At 46.0% G+C, this 25,417-nt stretch overlaps 1 protein-coding gene, 1 long non-coding RNA gene and 1 pseudogene across 2 annotated transcripts in view; 2 read left to right on the top strand and 1 right to left on the bottom strand.

The window, feature by feature from the left end:
- On the top strand, positions 1-10,636 carry Slc2a8 (solute carrier family 2 member 8). Its single transcript, XM_015497565.2, is given in 11 exon segments — positions 1-293; positions 366-528; positions 753-785; positions 787-960; positions 2,156-2,255; positions 4,921-5,120; positions 5,933-6,076; positions 6,231-6,339; positions 7,010-7,180; positions 7,869-8,014; positions 9,243-10,636. Coding segments are annotated over 11 exon segments (1,434 nt in total). The 5' UTR covers positions 1-237; the 3' UTR covers positions 9,381-10,636.
- Positions 10,637-13,706: 3,070 nt separating this feature from the next.
- LOC107152074 lies at positions 13,707-14,800 on the bottom strand (annotated as a pseudogene).
- Positions 14,801-21,507: 6,707 nt separating this feature from the next.
- The window catches only part of LOC107152073, a 4,186-nt gene continuing 276 nt past the window's right edge, over positions 21,508-25,417 (top strand). The window contains exons 1-2 of the long non-coding RNA XR_001504752.2: positions 21,508-22,505; positions 24,696-24,784. This is a non-coding gene — a long non-coding RNA (uncharacterized LOC107152073). The remainder of the gene's footprint in view (positions 22,506-24,695; positions 24,785-25,417) is intronic.

Genomic DNA, 25,417 nt, shown 5'->3' with positions numbered 1-25,417 from the left:
CGCTTGGCCCGCCCACCCTGTGCTTCCAGTGGTCGACTCTGAACCTGAGGGGCGGGTGCTAGCGCAGATGCTAACCCCGCCTTGCGTTTCCATTGGCTAATACTGGTTCAGATCCCGCCTCAGCACCGCCCGCCGTCGCCCATTGGCCCGCTCTGCCGGGAGAAGTCTGAGGCAGCACTAGCGGGTCCCGTGGCGGTTCGGGCGTCAGAGCCAGCTGGGCAAGCGTTGGTCGCCGACATGACGCCTGAGAACTCGGAAGAGTCCCAACCGCTCCTGAGGCCGCCGGGCGGCGGGTGAGCGGCAGAGAACGTGGCCTTGCCCTCCCACTCTGCCGGCTCCTCTCACCCTTCGCCCTGTCTCCGTAGCTCTCCCTGCGGCCGCCGCGTCTTCCTCGCCGCCTTCGCCGCTGCCCTGGGCCCCCTCAGCTTCGGCTTCGCGCTCGGCTACAGCTCCCCGGCCATCCCGAGCCTGAGGCGCTCGGTGCCCCCGGCCCCGCACCTCGACGACCGTACCGCCTCCTGGTTCGGGGTGAGGCCGGGGCTCACGCCAGCCCACCTGGGACCCCCGCGTCCACCCGCTCCCCTTCCCCTCCGCCGCATGCATCTTGTCGGCCCTACCCAGAGTCTCCCGGTCCCCGACCACCAGCCCGGGACCCAACTGCCTTTCTTCTGAGGCTGCAGGGCGTGGGGCGGAGGGCGAGCGTGGACTGCCGTCCCTGGCCCCTCCTCAGCCCGCGGTCGCCTCGCCCCCAGGCCATCGTGACCCTGGGCGCCGCGGCGGGGGGCCGTTCTGGGCGGCTGGCTCGTGGACCGCGCCGGGCGCAAACTCAGCCTCCTGTTCTGCACGGTGCCCTTTGTGGCCGGCTTTGCCGTCATCACTGCGGCCCAGGACGTGTGGATGCTGCTCGGGGGCCGCCTCCTCACGGGCCTGGCCTGCGGCGTCGCCTCACTAGTGGCCCCGGTGAGTGTCTTCCTGGATGGGGTCCCAGGCCCCCGTGCCTACAGGTATTATCTCCCCAACCTTCACCACGCCCTGGGAAGGAGCCAGGGCCCTGCCAGATGAAACTGCCTCAGAAAGGCGAAGTCCTCTGCCCAGCGGGGCCCCGGCTAGTCAGCTGGATGGATTACTGGAACCCAGGGACCCAGTTGTGCCTCTTTTGCCCCCCACCTCATAACAAGGTGGCACCTGAGGATGGTCAACAGAGCCCCAGGTTAAGGCTAAATTCCCCCTACAGGTTTGTCCCTGGAACAAAGGCTGCTGGTTTCTGCGTTCCCTTGTCTTCTCACAGGTCTCCTTCCCCAGCCTCTCTCACCCTCCCCTGAACCAGAGCTGCTCACTTTGCACCCCTGACACCTGGGTCACTTACCTGGGCAAAGCATCTCTCTGGGCCTGTTTCCTTCCCTATAGTGGGGTTCATGGCATTACTCATGAGGTGGTTGTAAGGACTGGGCAAACTGCACCTGAAGTCCCTGGCCATGGCATGATCCTGTAGGGACTTGGACTCTGGTGTGATTGCTGGGTGACCAGTGGACTGCTGCTGGCCAAGGCTTGGATAACCACTCATTCATCCCTCACCCTGCTGGAAGTTGAAAGAAGCTTCTCAGGGCTCTCCCTGGTCATACCCATATGCCTCTCCTTTCACCCACCTGCTAGCAGGCGGTCAGGAGCTAGGGAGGAAGTGGATTTGGTTTTTGGTTTTCATTTTTACTGGGCAAAAAACAGCTGTCTTAGTTATGGGCATAAGGCATGGAATAACTTAGAAGTGTGGGCTGGGCCGTGGTGGCCCCTGCGCCTAGAAGGAGAGAGCATCTTGTAGCAGTTGAGTTGGGGAATTGATGTACTTGACAGAAAAAGGCCCCTTCAGCTGTCAAGAGCACCTGGAGCTGGTTAGCAAGGCAGAAGCTTAGGTCCCACCAGACCAACTGCCTCAAAGTCTGCATTTTATAATGGGTATTTGTGCACATTAAGTGAACATTTGGGAAGCTCTGTGCCTATACCTCTCCCTCATCTTCAGAAGAGCACTGGGCCTTGGTATCCTGGACAGGGTTCTGCTGACCTGGAGCAATGCAGAGTCTCCTCAGCTTTTAGTGACAGAGGACTTTCGGTTTTAAGAACACTTGGACCTTGAGTAAAGTCTTGTCTTAATCATTGGCAGATTTATATCTCTGAAATTTCCTACCCAGCGGTCCGGGGACTGCTCGGCTCCTGTGTACAGCTGATGGTCGTCATAGGCATCCTCTTGGCCTACCTGGCAGGTATTTTGCATGATCTGTTTTGATTCCTGTTAATGGCCATGTGGCCATTTTACAAATGTGGAAACTGAGGTTCATGGTGGACAGGGGTTGCCTGGGGTCACACAGCCAATGGCCAAGATGCCAGGTTCCAGTCTGCCCCCCTGGAACCTTGGGATATGTAGGTCTTATGTCTAAGTTCAGGGAACAGCTGGAGAAGGTGGTGTTCTCATCTTCTCAAAAGCCTACTTTAGTGGTCTGAGTAGGGTTAGGCACAAACCAGAGGATTCCAGGGGTGGGAGGGGCACTGCGACAATTTTCATGCTGAGTCTCCCTCAGCATATCAGTGTCAGCAAAGTGCAGTATTAGGAAGGCTGGTCCTCAGTACCCCAGGGGCCACAGCTGTGCTAGCCTGGGAAAGGTTCAGGAAGATACATGTCCTCATTAGAAACAGGGTAGAAAGAAGGAAGTCTTCAAACTGAACAGTCCTAGATATTGGATGATCTTTGCCACCTGCTGTGTGACCTTGACCAAGTCTCATTGCCCCTAGGAGCCTCAGTTTCCCTGTCTTTAAATGGAAATAACCTCACCTAGTCTATTAGATGACACATGATAATTACCTGGCAGCAGGTCCCAAATGAGAATAGTAGAGTGATGGCTTAAGAACCATGAGATCCTTGAGGGTCCATGCGGGTCCTTGAGGGCCTGATGGGCCTGAGGGATGCACCATCTGGGTCTTGAGAATAGATGACAGATATGTCTTTGCTCTTTCATTTTTAACCCAATGACCACCCTAACTAATTCAGAATCCTGCCAGCAGTCTGGTTGCCTTGGGAGCCCTAAAACAAGCCAGAGCCTCCACTGTGCACAGACATTGACATTCCTAGTTTGGGGGGACAGATCCTCTGTGTCCATCTGCCCACGGCATTACTTCTGGTTCATCTTAATCTGGACTTACTGCTGCTTCTGCCTTTCATTGATCATTTTCTGTGAGTTTTGATTCACTGGTGTGAGTTAATCATTAACCACAAAGTGTCATGGGGACAATAATGCCTCAATAACTAGACTTTGTGGAACCTCTATAATTTATCTGCACCTTATTGCTAAAGCAAATACATATGTATGCCCCACCCCCTGCATGCAGAAGAAAGGTGTTTCATGCCATCACTGCTTTGAACTTAAGAAAAATTAAAAATTAGACAATACCCTAAATTCATTCCTAGCCCCTTTATCAGAGAACCCTTGGGCTTTGTTTAAATGTAGATAAATCTGCATTTATACTGTTCTTCCTATAACCCATCTACATCAAGGAATCAAAATCTTACCGCCTCTTCAGTTGTGCTCATACTTTGATAACTTGTTCAAGTGATTGAACGCTCAAGAAGTACCGAAGGGAGAGCCTGCTCAGTGAAAAGTCTCCCCATTGTGTCCTGATTCCTCCCTGCAGAAGCCAGTACGGCGTGTTTCTTGGTGACCTCCAGAGATTGTGTGTGTTTATGAAAAATGTGCACATTTACTCTCCCACCCCCTTGACACTAATGGTGCTGTGTCATACCGAGGCCATAAAGAACCAGCACCTCATTCTGTTTTGTGGTTACAGTCATGCGTCACTTAACAGAGACTTAAGAACTGAATTGTTAGGCTGTATTGTCTCTGTGTAAACATACTAGAGTGTATTCCCACAATCCTAGATGGTCTTGGCCAATCACTGGGCATGGCCTCTTGACACAGTCCAGAGCTATGGTAAGCACAGGATATATGAGGTTGCTGCCCTGTAATAGCACTCTGTTCTACAGCAAGAATTTTTTTAGTGGCGTGGCTGGGGGAGGTGATATACCAGGGATTGAACTCAGGGGCACTTGACTGAGACACATCCTCAGCCCTATTTTGTATTTTATTTAGAGACAGTGTCTCACTGAGTTGCTTAGCACCTTGCTTTTGCTGAGGCTGGCTTTGAACTCACGATCCTTCTGTCTCAACCTCCCGAGCCACTGGGATTACAGGCATGTGCCACCGCGCCCAGCAAGATTTTTTTTTTTTAAGTAGGAGTATACTCTAAAATTTTCAAAGTATAGTGTGACAAATCATAAACCCAAACCAACCATTTCTTATCAAGTATCATGTAGTGTCCATAACTGAATGTACTGTACCTTTGTACAGCTGACAGTGCAGTGTTTACAGCAGCATCACCACAGACGTGACCATAGGATATTCCCATGACTGCATCACTAGGCAACAGGAAGTTTTCAGCTCCATTATAATCTATCGGCCCACCTCATATATGCAGTCTGTCATTGACCAAACATCATGATATGGTGTAGGACTATTTCACTGAGGAGATGTAGAATGTACATATCAATGACCTACCACCATTGCCCCAAATGCCATAGCTAGCCCATGATGTTTGCATTTATGAACGACAAGAATAGCAATATCGGGCTGAGACTGTAGCTCAGTGGTAGAGCGCTTGCGGAGCATGCATGAGGCACTGGGTTCGATCCTCGGCACCACATAAAAATAAACAAAGGCATTCTACCTATCTACTACTACCAAAAAAAAAAGAATGGCAATATCAGTAATGAACATGACCCACAGAGTAGCAACATTCCCACTTTATAGCTGAGTATCAGGTTGGCAAGTGGGGGATGCAGGTTGCCTTGTTCTGGCTCTGATGTCTGCACCCCACCAGGCCGAGTCCTGGAGTGGCGCTGGCTGGCTGTGCTGGGCTGCGTGCCCCCCTCTTTTATGCTGCTGCTTATGTGCTGCATGCCAGAGACCCCACGCTTTCTCCTGACTCAGCACAAGCGCCAGGAGGCCATGGCTGCCCTGCAGTTCCTGTGGGGCTCCGAACAGGGCTGGGAAGAGCCCTCTGTGGAGTCTGAGCACCAGGTGAGTGGCTGGAAGGTGGGTTGAGGGAAACAGCCTGTACCGAAGGCCACACACCTACAGGGGGTGCCTGTCTGCCCTTAGTGAGGACCAGTGCTGTTCTTTCTTTGGGCAGGCCCGCACCCCACTTAGCTGGGCCCTAACCTTAGGTCACTGGGGATTCCTCTTGTATGTGTGTGTTTGCTGGCCTTGTGCATGGAAAGCAAGCACTGTACCATTGAGGAACTACATTCCCAGCCCCTGAATCCCAGCTGGATTCTTAGCATCCCAAGAAGAAAAAGGCCAGAGGAAATTACAGATGCAGAATTGAGGACTTGGATTTAACCAGGGAGTTGTAGGGTGGGGGAGAAGATTAAGAGTCTGGGCTTTAGCGTCAGATAGACTCTGCCACTTCCGGGTTGTGACTTTCCCGTCTGAGACTTGATTTCTTCATCTGTAAAATGGGTGTCTTGGGACAGTGCCTCATTGTGCTGAGGATTCCGTGCAGCGGGCCATGGGAGGTGCTCAGCCAGGGCCAGGCCCAAGGTGAGCACTGGGTACTTTGAAGGTTGTTGGGACTCAAGAAACTAGTGTTCTTTGCCCAAGTACCAGAATCTCTTTGTGACTCCTCCAACCATTCAGGAAGAGCTGTGGGAGGTAAGGACCATTTCATTTCACAAATGCTGGGGCTTGTCTCTGCACCTGCCCTGAGGCCCCAGATGAGGCAGGAAAGGAAGCTGAGGCTCACTCCTCTCCAGCAAGCCTTAAGATGGTAGGTTCCAGGAGGACCCTTGGGACAGGGTGGAGGAGCACTGGTGGCTCCTGTCCTCAAGCAGGTTTTTCAGCTGGCCCTCCTGAGACACCCTGGCATCTACAAGCCCTTCCTCATTGGCATTTCACTGATGGCCTTCCAGCAGCTGTCAGGGATCAACGCCGTCATGTTCTATGCAGAGACCATTTTTGAGGAGGCCAAGTTCAAGGTAAGAAGCCTCTGCCCGACCTACTTTATCTAGATGCCATATGGATGGGGCTGCCTCCTCAAGCCCAGGGCCTCATCACCTGGCATAGGACTGCAGAGGGAGGTACCCATCTCTGGCTGGCACACTGTCCAGCCTCGGCCTCCATCCCCTCCAGGACAGCAGTCTGGCCTCAGTCGTCATGGGCACCATCCAGGTGCTGTTCACAGCCGTGGCAGCCCTCATCATGGACAGAGCTGGGCGGAGACTACTCCTGGCCTTGTCAGGTGAGGACTTTGCTCTGTGTATACAGGGTGCCCTGGCCAAGATCCCTTCACCATTGCTGGAGAGCCCTTGCCCTGGCCAACAGGTCTGAATGCCACTGAGCGTTGATGAAGAGAGACTGTGACAGACCAGGCTGTGATTTGGCAGCTCTTCACTGAGCTACAGGTTCTTTGACAAATCTACAAAAAGACACCATCATGGTCCCAGCTCACACTGGAGAAACTGAGGGCTGAGAGGTCAGAATGGCCCAGAAGCTGTGGTCCTTTTGGGCACGTGACTTTCCCTCTCTGAGCCTCTGTGAAATGTGGGTAATGGCATTGCCTCCCTCAAGGCTCCTGGGCAGATCAGAGAAAATCTACATGTGTGAGGACCTGAGCGCAAGCCTACCCATGGACACTTGGTGTCCACTGGCCATTGCAAAGATCACTGTTTAGGTGGTATTAAAATGCCATCATCATTACTGTTGCTGCTTTCACAGGCCAGAGAGTGTCTGCTTAGGAACCTCTCAGAGTTTACTGAGGTCCAGGGTCTAAGGCAGGGTGGCAGGGTGCTATCCAGTCAGTGCTTCTGGAGCCAAGGTGCCCGAGTGCCCAGCTGGCTGCTCTGAGGAAATAGGTCTACCTTCTTGCCATTTTCCCGAGTACCTTGCCTGTTCCTGCCTTCTGCCTGCAGGTATGGTCATGGTGTTCAGCACAAGTGCCTTTGGCACCTACTTCAAGCTGACCCAGGATGGCTCCAACTCCTCACACGTGGACCTCCTGGTGCCTGTGTCTGCAGAGCCTGTTGATACCAATGTGGGGTTGGCCTGGTTGGCCGTGGGCAGCATGTGTCTATTCATCGCTGGTGAGAGGGGCCCCGTGGGAGGCTGGGTGAGGGCCAGTGTCCCCATGCCTGTGCTGCCAGGTTCCTACAGCTGCCAGCAAGTCCAGTCTTACCTAGCCTTACCTCTCTGTCTGAAGCTCTGACCATGTGCCAGGCATTGAACTAAGCCCTCTGTGTTCCTTTCACTTAATACCCATAACAACCCTGTGAGTAGGCCCCAGCTCTGTCCCATCTTATTTCTTTTTTTAAAAAAATATTTATTTTTTAGTTACAGGTGGACACAATATATTTATTTTATTTTTATGTGGTGCCTAGGATCGAACCCAGGGCCTCACACATGCTAGGCGAGCGCTCTACCTCAGAGCCACAACCCCAGCCTCCATCTTATTTCTTTTAATATTTTTTTTAGTTGTAGTTGGACATAATACCTTTATTTTATTTATTTATTTTTATGTGGTGCTGAGTATCAAACCAGTGCCTTGCATGTTCTAGGCGAGTGCTCTACCACTGAGCAACAACCCCAGCCCCTCTCTGTCCCATCTTATAGATACCAGGCTTCATGCCTAAGAAAGGAAGTAACTGGCCCAAGACCTCACAGCAGGAAGGCACAGAGCTAGAGGACCCAGGATTCCAGGACCCTTCATTCCCACAGGTTGGGAGGCTGGGGCTCCTTGACTCTGTGGGCTCTGATGCTATCTTGCTCCCACAGGCTTTGCAATAGGCTGGGGGCCCATCCCCTGGCTCCTCATGTCTGAGATCTTTCCTCTGCATGTTAAGGGCGTGGCCACTGGAGTTTGTGTCCTCACCAACTGGCTTATGGCCTTTCTGGTGACAAAAGAGTTCAACAACCTCATGGTGAGTGCAGGCCTAGGCCTCCCCTTCATGCAATTTGTTGCAAAAGACTCATAGAGTCAGTGGCCTCATGTGCAGGCTGAGGCCTCCCTGTACCTGGGACACCAGCAGTCTTAGCCAGGGGTGCCAGTGGAGACAGATGGACTGGAAGTCAAGGAACCCAGGGTATGATCCAGAAGTCTCCAGTCTGCCTTGGCAGGAGGACAGTTCATGAACATTGGGAACAGAGGCCAAGAACTCATGATCTGTGTAGAAAGAGTCCCAGGCCTAGGCTCCAGCACCACCCTGGCCAAGTCCATGCTGTTACCTCTGAACCATCTTCCTTGGCTGAAAATACCTTCCTCTTAAAGTTGATGGGAGAATTGAGTCAATTCAACATTTTTCCTCTTCCTTGTAGACTGACAGATGTGCCCCGCAGTTCCCCAGCCAACAGAGAGGCTCTGGAGCAAATAATCAAGTCATTTGTTCAGTCATTCATTCTCTCCAGGTCCCCTGACATGTACCATGTCCCAGCCTTTTGAAGGCACCAGAAACAACAATAGCTGAAAAGGACAGGTCCCTTTTTATGGCATGGCCAGGAAGGTGATGGGTGGTGATGGAAAGCCAGACTGGGGCGTAGGGAGGCAAGTCGGTGACAGGCGTGGACACTCAAGGTAGCCTGGAGTCTTTACTGAGCCTGGGCTCATTCAGGCAGGGCTGCCCTAGGAAGCACATTAGGAAGGCCAGGGCAGAGGCCTGGGGTGGGACTTACTCACTGGATGAGGATGCACAGAAAAGGAGGGGGAGAGAGAAGCCAGGAAGGAAGTGACAAAGGATATAATAATGACTCAAATGTGTCTGCTGTCTAAGAGACCAAGAGAAGGGTCTTGAGGAGGAGGGGTTTCCAAGTGCCAGAGAATAAGGAGCTGAGAAAGGAAGAGACTCTGGTCTGGCACTGAAAGGTCACAGACTCTGACCAAAGAGACCCTTGTCACTTAAGAGGTGATTTCTGGCTTCTTTCTTGGGCCCATACCTCCCTCCATGCCATTGGGCCCTCTATGTCCCCAGTGTTCCTGGGGCCATGCTCTCTCATTCCCACTGCACCATGAAAAGAGAGCTCACTGGGTCCAGGAGACACATAGGCAGGTCATCAGCAGGTAGGCCTTGGGGCGGGATAGTGTCCAGACTGCAGGGAGGGAGTGAGATCCTAATTTACGGCCATGTGCACCTGTGGCCCTTCCTTTTTCTACAGGAGGTCCTCAGGCCATATGGAGCCTTCTGGCTTGCCTCTGCCTTCTGCATCTTCAGTGTCCTTTTCACTTTGTTCTGGGTCCCTGAAACCAAAGGAAAGACTTTGGAACAAATCACAGCTCATTTTGAGGGGCGATGACAGCCCCTTTCTGTGAGTGGTGGCCCCTCCTAGCTGGGCTGGCTTTGGGCTTTAGAGGGAGTGGAGCAGCCTGTGACTCTAAGCTGGACCTCAGCCTGAGCCTGGAACCCCTGACTGTCCCAGGCCCAGGGAAGCTGGCACCCAGGACCAGAGCCCCTGGAGCCTGGGTTTCCAGGGCCCTCTTTCCCGTCCAGTTCTCATGGCCCAGCTCCCCAGGCTGGGAGGTTCACCAGCCTCTGGGTCCAGTTTCTGCTGCTGCTCTGTGGGCTCAGGAACATCTGAGGAGGTCTTCAGGCCTGTGGTCAGCCCTTCATACACAAGTCGTCTCCATGGTACTAAAGCAGCAAGAGAAGAGGAGGGGCCTCTCAGCTCCTGTTTTCCGTGGAAGATGCTTTTGGAGGTTGGGTCCAAGCATCTGCTTGCTCTTCTCACTGAGCTGCATTATCAGGAAGGACTGTCTGCCAAATAAAAATTTGACACAAATCAGGTCATGACCTCTGCATGAGCCCGGTTTGATGAGGGCTGCCATTACTTACATAAACCAGGCCCTCGGCCCTGCCCAGAACATCCTGTGTATTCACCTGTTTGGGTCAGCCACCCAGACCCTTGTCACTTAAGAGGTGATTTCTGGCTTCTTTCTTGGGCACAGTGTCTTTGGTCATTAGCCATCAAATCCTGTTGAATTTGAAAAAAAATTCTCTTTGACGTTAATGGACCCAAAAATCTTGTTACAAGTGACTTGTATTATTCATTGTCTAAGTAATGCATGTTTATTGCAGGAAACATATTTACTTAATATAAATTATTTTATAGTAGTTAACCATCTGCTAGGTACTGTTCTAAGCATTTTACAAATATTAACTTATTTATTTAGATAAATAAAATATTCACAGTTGCCCCTTTCCAAAGATAACCTCTGTTAAGATTTTGGTTCACCTCTTGAAAACTCTCTCCTGGTACTCATGCTCTCTGTTGTCACTAAACCATTCTTTTCATTGCACCACTTCTCTGTCTGCCTTCCAGGTGCCATGGCTCAAGCATGTGTAAGCCTGGGCATCTCCCAGTAAGTCCTGTAATAAGCCAGAGGACAGAAGCCTTTGCGAGGGGAATAGAAGGTCATGTGTGCAGGCAGAAGGGTGGAAGGGCAAGACTCCAGGGTCAGTTTCCAGAAGATGCCAAGGCAGTGGCTCTATTTTCAGTGATGTGTGTGAAGCGATGCATAAGAACATGGATTTCTGTCTGCTGTGGCAAGATCCCAAAACCCCTGGAGCCTTTCAGAAGGAGTCACACATGTGGGCAAGAACACCTTCTGCACCAACACCTACTGTCTACATTTGCATTCCCAATACCTACAGTGGTTAGTTGGGCTACAACTAGATTGATTGTTCTTTGTATCTCAGGGCAGTAACAGTAGTACAGGTTGAGAACTAGCCCATGATGTTTGCATTTTGAACAACAAGAATAGCAATATCAGGCTGAGACTGTAGCTCAGTGGTAGAGCTGAGATCTGAAATCCAAAACTTTGGGGACGCCAACATGACACAGACATCATGGCACACACTTATAATCCCAGTTACTCAGGAGACAGAGGCAAGAGGATTTCAAGTTCTAGGCAAGCCTGGGCAACTTAGACCCTGTCTCAAAGTAGAAATAAAAAGGGCCGGGGGTGTAGCTCCGCAGTAGAATGCTTGCCTAGCATGCATGATGCCCTGGGTTGGATCCCCAAGAATGCAAAAAGTTCCTGATTTTGGAGTACTTTGGATTTTCAGACTAGGGATGTGCAACTGCTAAATAGTACAAAATCTAAAAACTTGAATCCAAAATCTTTTGGTCCTCACCATTTCAGATAAGGGATACTCAATCTATACTAGTATCAATTTTTTTTCAGTACTGGAGATTGAACTCAAGATATACCACCAAGTAAAAGTTGCCAGATAAAAATTTGACTCGGAAAATTAAACCATGACTTATATGCAGGGTGAATTCCAGTCTTTTTTTTTTTTTTAGAAATTTAACATTTTTAAAACTTTTTAAAAATGGTACTGGGGATTTGGGGATTGAACCCAGAGGTTCTTTACCACTAAACTACATCCCAGCCCTTTTTATTTTTTATTTTGACAGATTCTCACTAAGTTGCTTAGGGCCTCACTATCTTGCTGAGGCAGACCTTGAACTTATGATCCTCCCGTCTCAACCTCCCAAGTTGCAACCGCACCCAGCTCCTTTTTTAAACTTTAAAAACATTATACACCTGCAATCCCAGCAGCCTGGGAGGCTGAGACAGGAGGAGCACAAATTCAAAGATGGCCCCAGCAACTTAGTAAGACCCTAAGCAATTTAGCAGGACCCTGTCTCAAAAAATTTAAAAAGGGCTGGAAGCCGGGTGCAGTGGTGCACACCTGTAATCCCAGTGGCTTGGGAGGCTGAGGCAAGAGGATATCCAGTTCAAAGCCAGCCTCAGCAATTCAGCAAGACCCTAAGCAAGAGCAAGTCAGTGAGACCCTGTCTCTAAATAAAATACAAAAAAGGCCTGAGGATGTGGCTCAGTGATAAAGTGCCTCTGGGTTCAATCTCTGATACAAATATATATATATATATATATATATATATATATATATATATATATATATATGTAACATGTACATGTTTAAAATATCAAATTGGTAGAAAATAGAATTAATGAAAAATGAGTTGCCCCACCCCAGTTAAGAGTTTCTGATTTTAGTTTTCCTCAGGGTTACCTGCTTGACCTAAATATGATACAAAAGCCACCAGCTTGCCTTATCTGGTTTTTTTTTTTTTTTTTTTTGGTTCCAGGGATTGAACCTAGGGGCATTTAACCACTGAGCCACATTCCCAGACCTTTTTTTTATATCTTATTTACAGACAGGGTGTCACTGAATTGTGTAGGGCCTCACTGTGTTGCTGAGGCTGGCTTTGAACCCATGATCCTCCTTCCTGCCTCAGCCTCCCGACCCCTGGGATTACAGGCATGTGCCACCATGCCCAGCTAGCTTACCTTATTTTGATTCCTCACTGGGCAGAAGAGGACAGCAGCATTTCCATACCACTTCATCCCCATTTTCCTTCTTTTCAGTTTATTTTTACTTTAAATTGTCAATAGTTATGATATATTTTTTTTAATACATGACTATAGTTGCCTCATGCTTAGGCTGTAGATTGTTTCCAAAAAACAAACCACGTATTTCAGGTGGTGGTGAGAACACCCTGTCCGATAGGCATGAGATAAGTCCTAGCCATGCTGACTACAGTCATTTGGGTATCTGCAGAGGATCAGTTCCAGGACCCTGCCCCACAGACACCAAGATTCATGGATGCTCATGTTTTTTTTTAATATAAATGGCATATTAATTACATATAATCTACACCCATCCTCCTGTATAATTTAAGTCATTTCTACATTATTTATAATAGAAAATACAATATAAATACTATGTCAGTTGTTATTGCTTAGGAAATAATGACAAAGGAAAAAAGTCTGCATGTGTTCAGTAGAGACACCGATGTTTTCTCTTAATGTTTGCTCCTCAGTTGAATCAAAAAAATGCATAAACTGGATGTGGAGGGCTGACTGCATTACATTTCCTGGTCTTTATATACAAGGAAAATTCTGGCATGCAATAAGAGCTAATGAGATATAAGTAGAATGTAGATATAAGTAGAAACTGGAGCTTCAGAGGAGAAATGAGCACATTGGATGTACAGAGAGGAATGTGCTAACATTTGAGAAGCACCCCCTTGGTACTTTATTTTTTTTAAGAATTGAGATGCGGGGGCTGGGGCTATAGCTCAGCGGTAGAGTGCTTGCCTAGCACATGTGAGGCCCTGGGTTCAATCCTCAGCACCACATACAAATGAATAAATAGAATAAAGGTATTTAAAAAAAAAAAAGAATTGAGATGCTACAAGCTGCCTTTAGGATAATCTGGGGCCCAAAATGATCCCTTGCTCTGATATGAAAACCACTGGTATGTGACATTTAGTAATATATAAAAGATAAACCCTCATGCATGGGGGGAGAAGGAACCAATAAAGTATTTATAGAATTATAGTTATATAAATAATATTCCCTATAAACCAATGGGACTAAAAAAGATATAATCCTATGTCAATAAACCTGTTTTTTATTAAAATACTGAGTTTATTTCACATGTATATTTTTGTCTCCCCATCATTTCCATGCCTGACCACCACTACTACTATGTCCTATCATAACATTCCATACATACTTAGAAACCAAGCAAAGGGTGGAGTTCCACCTTTAAAAACTAAAACTATTCTTGGCAATAGGACCTGGACAACATTTAACAAACACGGTAGGGAAAGTTCTCACTTTGCATTATAAAAAGGACAGCCAGATATCAACTGTTACAGAAATGAAATAAGAAATTTTTTTTAAAAGAAGAGAGAGAGGATTTTTTAATATTTATTTTTCAGTTTTCGGTGGACACAACATCTTTATTTTTATGTGGTGCTGAGGATCGAACCCAGCGCCCCATACATGCCAGGCGAGCGTGTTACCGCTTGAGCCACATCCCAAGCCCAGACAGAAATTTTTAACAAACTGTTTGAACTATTGAAGAGACTTCCTCTACTGCCAGAGATCTTGAATAGGCTCCTGGTCAGATATCTGTAAGCAATTCTTCACATAATTGATGAACTTGGCTTCCATTTTGGGAAGAGAATCACCTTTTTTCTATATCTGCATTTTTGCTTTAATGTCTTCTATAGAACTAGGTCCTTTTGGTGTTTTAGGAGTTTTTTCCTGTTTTTTTGAAGGATTCTTGACCTTTTGATCTTGGTGTTGATGGTTTTGAGTCTTTTCCATTCTGGTTTGATTTTTGGCAGGAGTTCTCATATAGATTTCTTCACTGGAGCTTTTTCTTCAGTTTCCTCTTCATGAAAATCATATCATTTTCATCATCATCGATGTCTTCAGCAGCAGCAAGTTTTACTTTTTTCTGGGGAACCTTGCTACCACCTCCAGGGGCAGATCGCTTTCCAGATACAGGAGTTTCTCATCCTCCTCCTCTTCATCTTCTGACTCTGCATCTTCCTCCATAGCTACTAAGTGCTGCCTACTAATATGCACAGGCCCTGAACTGCACTTCAACCTTAAGACCACAGGTGGTGCGATTTCAAAGCCCCCAAGGGAAACAGTTGGCCTTACATTTTCAATGTTGTCAATGTTACTTTATTTGGACTGCCTTCATAATTCATTGCCTCTGCTTCAACAACGTGCAATTTGTCCTTTGCACCAGCACCTAAACTGACTGTTCTTAACGATAACTGGTGCTCATTTTCATCATTATCCACCTTAAAGTGATAATCTTTGTCAGCCTTTAGCTCACAACTGAAAAGATAGTTCAGGGCCCCAGGGGGCTCATGTCCATATCCATTCGAATCTTCCATGGGGTGGTAGTACACACTTAGCTGGGAGAGAAGGCGGACAGAAAATAGGTTGCTGCTTTAGAGAAGAGACACGCAGGATGGAATCACACCAGGGCCAGAAAAGAACATTTTCTAAGAATCAAGATAAAATGGATTTGCTTTTATACCATGTTGATTATTCAAATTAATGCCATATTTGGTTTTGCCATTTTAAAAACATTATTAGATATTTTTTCCTGAAGTTTTTTTTATCCCCCTAAGAAACATGTCATCTTTATCGTCTTCATTGTCTTTCCCTTTTGTAATATGCTCTCTGCTAAAGGAATCAATTCTGACCTTCTGCAAAGTTGTTATCCTAGGTTTTCATTTCATTGAACTCCTGGATTAACTCCCCAGTTTCTTGAATTACCTGCTTTGCTCTTTGGATACCATTTTAATTCACTTGAGTGTACACCTTCATGAGGCTATCATGCTCTGGTTCTAGTCTTTTTTTTTTTTTTTGTCATGACAGGTGCCAAGATAGTTTCTGCCTAAAAAGGCTTTCTTTTACCATCACCTTCATATGGTAGTTTTGTTGGTTGTGCTGGGGATGCAACCCAGGACCTGGTGCATGCTAGGCAAGTGCTCTACTGTTGAGCCACAGCCCCAGTTCTTTTGCAGGTATGTGATTTTTCTCTAAAAACTTTCAAAATCTTCTGACAATTTAAATTTTCTTAGGAATGAGTATAATTGTAGGTTTTTGCTCATTTATTCTGTAAGATGTTGAGTCTGACTACTTTCTTCTAGAAATGTCTTTTATTTCTTTATTTCCAAACCCCCCCCCCCCCTTGCTTTTTCTGTTTTCTTTTTCAGGCACTTCTGGTAGATATTGTACTTCCTGGTGTGGTACCTTTCCACTGTTAATATTTTCACTTATATGCTATTTCATTGTCTTTGCTTTGTGTTCTAGATTGTTTTTTTTTACCTTCCAGATCTTCTATAGAATACTTTGATTTACCAATTTTGTTTTAAAATAATTTCGATCTTTTTCAATTGATAGAAACTTGTATTCTGACCTAGAACAGGTTCTATCTTAGGATCCATTTTCCCTTGAATGTGTATGCTGTTGTTTTGGGGTGGAGGTCAATTTATTTAGTAGGTGGTTCAGGTCATCTGTATTAGGGTTCTTCAGAGAAACAAAATCAGTAGTGTATATGTGTGTGTACACAGAGAGACAAAGGCATACAAAGAGATTTGTTATAATTATGGAAGCAAGAAGTCCCAGGACCTGCAGGGTGAGTTGGTGTGCTGGAGACCTAAAAGAACAGATAGTATGGTTCTACTCCAAAGACTTGTAAACTTGGGAAGAACCAACATTTCAGTTAAAGTCTGAAGGCAGAAAAAGACTAGTGTATCAACTCAGGGCAGACAGGAGAACTTCCCCTTCCTTCTGGAGGGGTCAACTTTTTGGTTCTATTCAGGCCTTCAACTGATTAGACGAGGTCCACCTATATTGAGGAAGGCAGTCTGCCTCAGTCTATAGTTCAAATATTAACTTCATCCACAAATATGGACACCCTGTGGCCCAGTCAAGTTGACACATAAAATTAACCATCAACTCTCCTGACTTCCTGTCTACTTGGTGTACCCATTTTTTGAGAATGGAGTTTTGAAACCTCCTCCCTAAAAGTGGATTAATCTAGTTGCCTTGCAGTTCTTGGGTTTGCATTATGTATTTGGAACTCTAGTTTTAGGTGCCTGCACATTGGGAATTGTTATATTCTCCTGTTTTGTCCTTTATCCTTAGGAAATGGCCCTCTTTGTGGTGATATTCCTTGTTCTGAGGTTTTGTCTGATTTTAAAATAGTCATTCCATTTTGGCGATCATTTTTTAAATTTTTTTTTGTCAATGGAACTTTTATTTATTTACATGCGGTACTGAGAATCGAACCCAGTGTCTCACACATGCTAAGCAAGCGCTCTACCTCTGAACTACAACCCCAACTCTTGGCGATCATTTTTTTTAAATACCTTTATTTTTATTTGTTTCAATTTTTTTGTGGTGCTGAAGATCCAACCCAGTGCCCCACAGGTGCTAGGCGAGTGCTCTACTGCTGAGCCACAACCTCAGCCCCTTGGTGATCATTTTAAATTCTATCTTATTCTGTATGACTTTTTTTCACAGCATCCTGTGTTTTTCTTTTTAATAGAATTCCTTTTCTGAGGAAACATCTTTTCACGTTTGAAAATCAGATGGAGATGTTATTTATATAAAATTCAACAATTAGGCCAGATGCGATGGTGCACGCCTGTAATCCCTACAGCTCGGGAGGCTGAGACTGGAAGGTCATGAGTTCAAAGCCAGCCTCAGCAATGTGAGGTGCTAAGCAACTCAGTGAGACCCTGTCTCTAAATAAAATACAAAATAGGGCTGGGGATGTGGCTCAGTGAAGGAATGTTCCTGAGTTCAATCCCTGGTGCCCCACCCCCCAAAAAGTTCAACAATTATATAATTTGATGATTTATGATGTTATAAGTTCTATAACTGCCACCAAACTCAAGATACAGGGATTTTTTTTTTTTTTTTTTTGATACTAGAGATTGAACTCAAAGGCACTTTACCACTGAGCCACATCCCCAGCCTTTTTATTGTTATATTTTGAGTCAGGCCTCACTAAGTTGCTGAGGCTCACCTTGAACTTCCACTGCTATAAACATTTGCATACAAATCTTTGTGTGGAGTGGAGTTGCTGGGCCTTAAGTTTGTGTTTAGCTATTTTAGAAGCTGCCAGGCTTTCCCAAAGTGGTTGTACCACTTTACATTCCCTCCAGCAGTGCATGAAAGTTCCAGTTGTTCCACATGTCAACACTTGGCATTTGCTATTATGAATTAAACTACTTGCATATCTTAACTCTTGAAAGTCATCTGCTAGTCTCTGATTTCTTCTGAGATCAATGAGGTGGTGGTTCATCTTGGTCTGTCTCTTTAATGCTGCTGGTTTATCTCAAATATCTGGTGAGCTTAAATTGCTCATATTTAGAAATGAAGAGCTAGGAACTTAACTGCAGTAGCTGTATTAAGTACCCTCCTCCCTACCCATTTTGAGCTCTGATATTTATTTGCTCCCTTTTATACACTGACAGTGTCATTTTAGAGGGATTCGGCAGGGGAAAAACAGGAGGTAAGAATATAGAAGTTCAGTCGACTGATTTGTTTACCATTGGCATCATGGCACCCTGCAAAGACAGGTGCTAAAATATCTGTTGAATGTAGATTATTTCATTTTTATAAATATATCAGAACTTAAGTCAAACCCATATTAAATGCAGAATTTAAATCAACTCTATATTGTTCCACATTCAGGTTGTTTCCAATTATCTGCTATTGATAATTCTTCTAGATATAGACAGATGAGAGAAAATAGAAGAAAAATGAGAGAGAGTTGAGAGGAAAAAAAAGAGCAATGATAGATGAAATGGAGAGACGAGAGATGAAAGGTTGATAAATGAGAGATGAGATGATGGAGAGGAGATAGTGACAGGTGGCAGAGACAAAAGTGGAGGTGATAGTGATGGTGGAGATAAGGGAGATGATGAGAGTTGGAGACAGAAATGGTAGAACTAGAACAGACCTTGCCTAATTGAACAGAAATTTTCATAAGATAAAACTTTAGAGGTGTAACTGCTGGTCCTGGGGTACACACCACCAAAGCTATTGTTCTTTCTTTTTTTATTATTATTTTTTTTATTTTTGAGAGAGAGAGAGAGAGAGAGAAAGGAGAATTTTTTTAATATTTATTTTTGGCAGACACAACATCTTTGTTTGTATGTGGTGCTGAGGATCGAACCTGGGCCGCACGCATGCCAGGAGAGCGCGCAACCGCTTGAGCCACATCCCCAGCCCAGCTATTGTTCTTTCATGTTGGACTACATTGCCTGTGTCTCAGAGGGGCCTGCTCTACAAATCAGTTCTCAGTGAGTTGAACTAAAGGCCAGGGAGCAGGACAGGCTCAGCCACATAGGAGGTGTCTAATGAGTAGGACATCTCTTTTGCTTGATATACCAGACCACAAAGGGTTTAGGCAAGTGGTTTAACCTCATTCCTTCCTGAACTAGACTTTCTGCTCAGGTCACCCACCCTGCAAGATTCAGTCACCTTCCCTTCTTTGTCCTAGATAACTTATCCGATTGGATTCTCCAGTTTCAGCAAACTGGGGCTGTCAACAGATCAGGGGGAAGGCAGAGGCTCAGTCCCCCAGACTATCAAAGAGATGGTTAAATATGTAGGCAAAAAATATTGCATTGTGGATCAAAACCCCACCTTGGCCTCTTCCCTCTGTAATCCTAGGGCCAGACCAGGGCAGCAGAGGAAGGGCTGGAGGGTAAGAGTCAGTGTGCTTGTTCAAATTCTGGTTGTACTATTTACAGCCTGTGTGACATGGACAAGTCACTTAACCTCTCTAAGCATCAGTTAATTCATCTAAGATGGGCCTATTGATGCTACATCCCTCATGGGGTTCTTATGAGAATGAAAGGAGATAACTAAGTAAAGCACTTGGAAATGAGGATGGCAGAGAATAAGTGCCCAATCCATGCTAGCTGTTGTTACTGGTGAGGAGGTAATGCTGGGAGCCATTAGCCAAATAGGTATGACAATTTCCTTGCCAGCGTACCCCATGTTGCAGTGACATTGAATGTAGGTGACCTTGCTCAAGGACCAAGGCGGATTAGGGCGGTCCCGGTTTAGGTTCCAGGTTTAAGGTTTAAGATTATTCCTGCTGGGAATAGGGCGTATCTTGCTGCCTGAGTTCCCCTTGAGTTCTCACGGGATTCAGACAGTATATTTTTTGGAGATAGAAGCCCAGTGGAGGTGGATTTGGGCAGAGAACGTGGATTTGGGCAGAGAACGTGGATTTGGGCAGAGAACGTGGATTTCCCCAGAACGTGTTTGTAGACGGCTGGTGTGAGTTCGGGAATAAAGAGTTGCTGTTTGAATCTACAAGCTGTGTGGTGGCTCGTGATTGTGTGCCCAGCCAGACTGTGGCAAGGTAAGGTGAGAATGGAAGGCTGTGGGGAAGGGAAGAGCTGCATGTAAGGCCAATGTGAGAGCCCCAGAGTGCCTCATAAAGGGACATTTGAAATCTTTACGCACTTTTTTCTCATATTCTATTTCCTACCCTGCCTTCTCGGCAACTCCTACCCACACCACCAGCATCCACTTATAGGTGCCAATGACTTGTGGGCCCACATGCTCTTTTGTAACCTTCCCATCAGAATATGAGTTAGGAGACCAAGAGCCAGACCCAGCAGTCAGTCCTGTATGGTTCCCTTAGGAGCCCAGGCCAGCACCATCAGAAACAGGACCACAGAGGAGAGGACTGATGGACATCCTGGGGCCAAGTATAGCAGAAGCTGTGATTTACCCAGCCCAGGGTAGAAATATGCACTGTCTACCAATGCCCATTACCCATTACTGCCTCTCCACTCCCACCCCCAGAATAACTCCCAGGTAAATCCTGGCTTCTACCAAAATGGAGGGTTGGAGTGCGCACCACCCCTCAGTGACCATGGGAGGAATTGCACCATCTAGAGCATGAAACTCTCTCCACCTTTCAGTGGCCATGGGTAGGATTGCAAGACAATGGCAGGAAATCTGCAGACTAGCAACCATTATGGAATTAGCACCTATTGTATCTTGTGGCCACTGGATGAGGTTTGATGCTGTCTCCACTGTGGCCTGAAAAAAGACACAGCCTCCAGTTCCTACCAGGGCAGAGGCTACAGCTCCAAAGCTCATCCTGCCTTCTGAACAAAGCAAGAAGAGGGTGAGGCACAGATTATGGCTCTCAGACTGTTTCCAAACATGCTCCTCAGACACCCACAAAAGGCCTCGGGGAAGGGAAACCATCTCACCCTGAAGGATGCTTGAGAAGGGCTTAGGTCATCCTACACCCGAGTCTTCCTCAGCTAAGGGAGGAACTCAGTAGGGTCTGGTCTGACATCCTCTGCTGCAGCTATCACACTGCCTCAAGCGTGCATACATGCTGTCCATATATGGGCATTAGGATTCTATCAGTATATCAAAGGCCCACTATTAAAAGGCTTTCACTGGGAGATGGAGATGCCTCCCCTGACACCAGATGAAATGACCAAGACCCTTATTGGTCTTTAGGGAGCAACTTTGGGAGAAATGGGCCTAGGGAAGGTCAGTTGCTGAGCAATGACACAGGAAAGGTGTTGGTTTACACAGATGATGGTTCTATGCCTAGAGAATCTGCAGAGGCTTCAAAGGAAAGGTTTTGAGCCATGCCTCAACCGTAGAGGAGCAGGCCAGTACAGACCAGAAGGCAACAGAGGTGCCCAGGAAAGGGAACGCCAGGTAGAGAGGCATGACATGGCAGGCTGTGTGTTGTTTCTGCCCAATTTGACCCTCTTTTTTCCACTGTCCTTCATGGCTTCTCCTGGATTGGCTGGGCTGATACACAGCTGAGATGGCTCCACAAATAGCAGACTAGTTGAGAAAACATGAGGATCCCAGCCATTGGTGGGAGCAAAATAACGACAATCCCAAAGATGTCCATGTCCTAGACCCTGAACCTATAAATCGGTTATGTTGCAAAAAGGAATTTGAGGTTGCAGATGAAATTAAGGTCGCCAACCAGCTGATCTTAAAATTCTCCTCAGCTAGGGTCGGAGCATGCACAAAGATTTAATCCCCAGCCTCAGGGGAAAAAAAAATTATTCGGGTGGACACAGTATAACTAGGATGGTCCTTTAAAGCGGAAGCGGGTGACAAAAGAGAGAACCAGAGGTTGCTGACTTTGAAAAAGAGGCCTCAGGACGTCCACACTTGCTTCTGCTTTCCAGTAATCCATTCCCTTCTTCTTAAAGGCAAAAGGATTAAGACGGAGTTGGTCATCGGAAAAATCGTTTGACAAATCCCCAACGGGCTTAGGAGGACACTCCATCCGGGCGCTGGGAAAGTCCTGACGGGGCAGACTATTCGGGAATCTCCTGAAACAGGGCCGACCAAACACTAGCGAATGTGCCTGAAATGACAAGACGTTCCCGCTCGCGGGCAGATTCCTATACTTGGGGGGTTCCAGGACACCGCCCCGTGGAGGGTTGCCCTGTTCAGACTGAAGGGCCCTTTCCTTGATCCTTCTCAGACTTTAAGTTCGGCTTAAGACGGCCGTGAAGGAGGCTGGAGATGGGCCCAGAGCCGACGCACCACCACCACCAAGGGCACGTCGCCCTGCGTCTGCGCCACACCGCCGTTCCCAGAATCCTCGACAGCCAACCCGCTTCCTGTCCCAGAGTCCCCTTGAACTGGATGCCCGTGCACCTGAGGGATGTGCAACATAAAAGCATTCTGGGTGATGGATTCTGGGAGCAAGGACAGGCGGAAGACGGTCTGGGAAGGAGGCAGTGCGGGTCACATATTTGGCGTCTGGGGAGAGGAAAGGTTTGGCCAGGAATAGCGCCTGGCGGAGACTTCTGGGAAATGGAGTCCAGTGGCGGGGTGGGGAGCATATCGCATGACCGGAAGTGCTGCTGGTCAGGCTTGTCGCCAAGAAGCTCTAGCGTCTGCAGCGCTGGTGTCCAGGGTTCCTGAGCTCGGACGGGTAGCCGGTTGTAGGTTGCTTGTCGTTTTCTCACGTGCAGTGACGCTGACACCAGGGAATTGCTGGCAGCCGGTGGCGCGAGGAGGGACCAGTATGCTGGAGGAAGGAGGTGAGGGGGAGTGGTGGAGGGACGATTTGCAGATCCAGCCTCCTGTTCCAGTTTGCCCACTAATGCTGCTTTGTGGCCCGGACCTGGTTGTCTTTTCCACTAGCGGTTGGAAACTTGTCCTTTTCTTAGTCAAATAAGTTGGAGGATCACTGTCCTGGATGATCGCTTGAGTGTCTACCTATAACCAATGCCAGGGAAAAGTGGGTTCCTGGGAAGGAAAATGAGACGTACCCAGGTGGTTTCTTGGGGTTTTGATGTCATATCTAAGAAATCATTGCCTTTTCTGAGGTCAGAAAGATTTAATTCTTGTTTTCTTCTAGGAGTTTTAGCTCCTTAGGTCTTTGATATATTTTGAGTTATTTTTGTATACGATGTGAGATAAGACTCCAAATTCGTTCTTTTGCATCCTCCAGCCTCAACCTCCTGAGTAGCTGGATTACAGGTGTGCTTCGCCATGCCCACTAAGGGTTTTCTTTAAAAATGACTATTCTTTCTCTATTTAATTTCTTGTTATCCTTGTCAAAAAGTAGTTGCCCATAAACATGATTTTATTTCTGGACTTTCAAGTCTATTCCAGTGATCTGAATATCAGTCCTATGCCACTACACAGTTTTGATAACTGTTGTTTGAAGCAAGTTGAGAAGTATGAATCCTCTAACTTCATCCCCCCACTCCTCTTTGTCCTTTGCATTTCCATGTGCATTCTAAGGTCAGCTTGTTAATTTCTGTTAAAAGTGCCAGCTGGAATTTTGATAGTAATTGCATTGACTCTGTTGATAAATTGGGGATTATTGCCATCTCAACAATATACTGTTTTCCAATACATGAATATAGGATTTTTTCCATTTATTTAGGTCTTCTATAATTTCAACATGTTTTATAGTTTTCAGTACATAAATCTTGTACTTCATTTGTTAAATTCATTCCCAGGTACTTTATTTTTTTGATGATATTATAAATGAAATTGTTTTGGTTTCATTGCTAATTTGTAGACATGTAACTGATTTTGTGTATTCATCATGCTGCTTGCAATCTCGCTAAATTTGTTTAATAGCTATAATTATTCATGTGTCAAGATTTTCTGTATACAAAATCATGTCATCTGCAAATAGAGATTTTTTTACTTCTTCCTTCCAATCCTGACATCTTTCCTTTTCTTGCTTAAGTGCCTTGGCTAGAACCTACATTGAACAAAAATGGTGACAGCACACATCTTATTTATTATTTTCAGTGCTAGGGATTGAACCCTGGGCCTTGTGCATGTGAGGCAAGCACTCTACCAACTGAGCTATATCCCCAGCTCCTTTGTTTTATTTCTTATCTTAAGGGGGGGAAAGTTTCCATCTCTCACCATTAAGTATGAGGTTAATGGTACATTTCATCATCAAATTAAGGAAGTTCTCTTCTATTTAAGTTTTTTGGTGAACACAATATCTTTATTCTACATTTATATGGTGCTGAGGATCGAACCCAGTGCCTCATGCATGCTAAGCGAGCCACAAACCCCAACCTTCTGTTAAGTGTTTTTTTAATCATGAAAGGATAAGGATGATGATGATTTTGAAATGTTAGGGATCAAACTCAGGGATTAGTGCATGCTAGTCAGGCACTCTACTACTGAGCTACAGCCCCAGCCCTACTATTTGATTTTTTAAAGTGGCTTTTTCTGTGTCCAATGAGATGATCCATGTTAGGTTTTTTTTTCTTTGCTCTATCTATATGGTGTGTGGATTGTTTTTTGTATGTTGAATTAACCTTACATTCCAGGAACAGACCCCATTAGTCATTCACTACCTCTTCTTTTAAGCAAAAGGTAATATTTATAAACTGCATACTTAGCTGGTAGGCATCATGCCAACTGTTTAACTGTGTATTTAATTCTCAAAAACTTTATAATATCATCTCCATTTTACAGATGAGAGAAATGAGACTTATATCTTAAGTGATTTGCACTCTGCTGGTGAGTGGTGAATCTTAGTTAAGAATCTATTACAGTCTAATACCTCCCAACACCTGTTGGCATTGATGGAGTTAGGTAGGAACAGGAAAATTCCCGTCCCACTGCAGATCTACAGATTCATCTCAGGCACCCTGGTACCAGCTCTGGCCTTCAAATCCCCTCTTTATAGGAGAATTGGTAACTTCATAATATGCAAACTTTGTCTCCTTGATTTCATTCTCTTCCTCTAGCACCACCTTTTCCAAATGCTGCACTTCCCTCAGAGGAAAGAGCAGGAGAGAACAGAATGGCTGTTGGTCTCTTCGCAGCTGGGCCCCAGGTAAGTTGGGAATTGAGAGGCAGCCCTTTTTTCCTTAACATTCTTGGTGAAATTGGCTTGGGTTTTTTGGTTTTATTTTTCATCCTCTAATTACAAAAGTAATTCTCTGAAGAAAATTTGGATAATACAGAAAACACAAAAAAACTAAAAAATATCTTTACTTCTACACAGAAACAGCAGTAACAATTTGATTTGTGGCCTGCCTCTCAGTCATTCTTCCTTTTTCTATATTTTCCCAAATTGGGTGGGTTCAATCCCTAGTTTAAATATATATGAATATTTAATTTCTTCTGCTTTCTTCAGATTTTACAATTCACTTTAATTTCTTGAATTGAAACCTTACTCCATTTTCTTCCTTACTCACTTACATAGAAAATTTTGGGCTAAAAGCTGGGCATGGTGATGCACATCTATAATTCCAGCTGACTCAGGTCAGGAGGCCAAGGCAGGAAGATTTTAAGGTCAAGGCCAGCCTCAGCAATGCTAACAAAATCATCCCAAAATAATAAAAAGGGCTAATGATGTAACTCAGTGGTACAGTGTCCTGGGGTTCATTTCCCAGAACCAGAAAAGGAAAGGAAAAAAAAGTTTTAGACTGTGGGTTTCTTTTTTTTTTTTTTTTTTTTTTTTTTT

This window comes from Marmota marmota, unplaced genomic scaffold, assembly GCF_001458135.2.
Source record: "Marmota marmota marmota unplaced genomic scaffold, marMar, whole genome shotgun sequence".
NCBI classification, from domain to species: Eukaryota; Metazoa; Chordata; class Mammalia; order Rodentia; family Sciuridae; genus Marmota; species Marmota marmota.
Note: the sequence above shows the minus strand (reverse complement) of the source record. Positions and strands in the feature narration are given on the sequence as shown.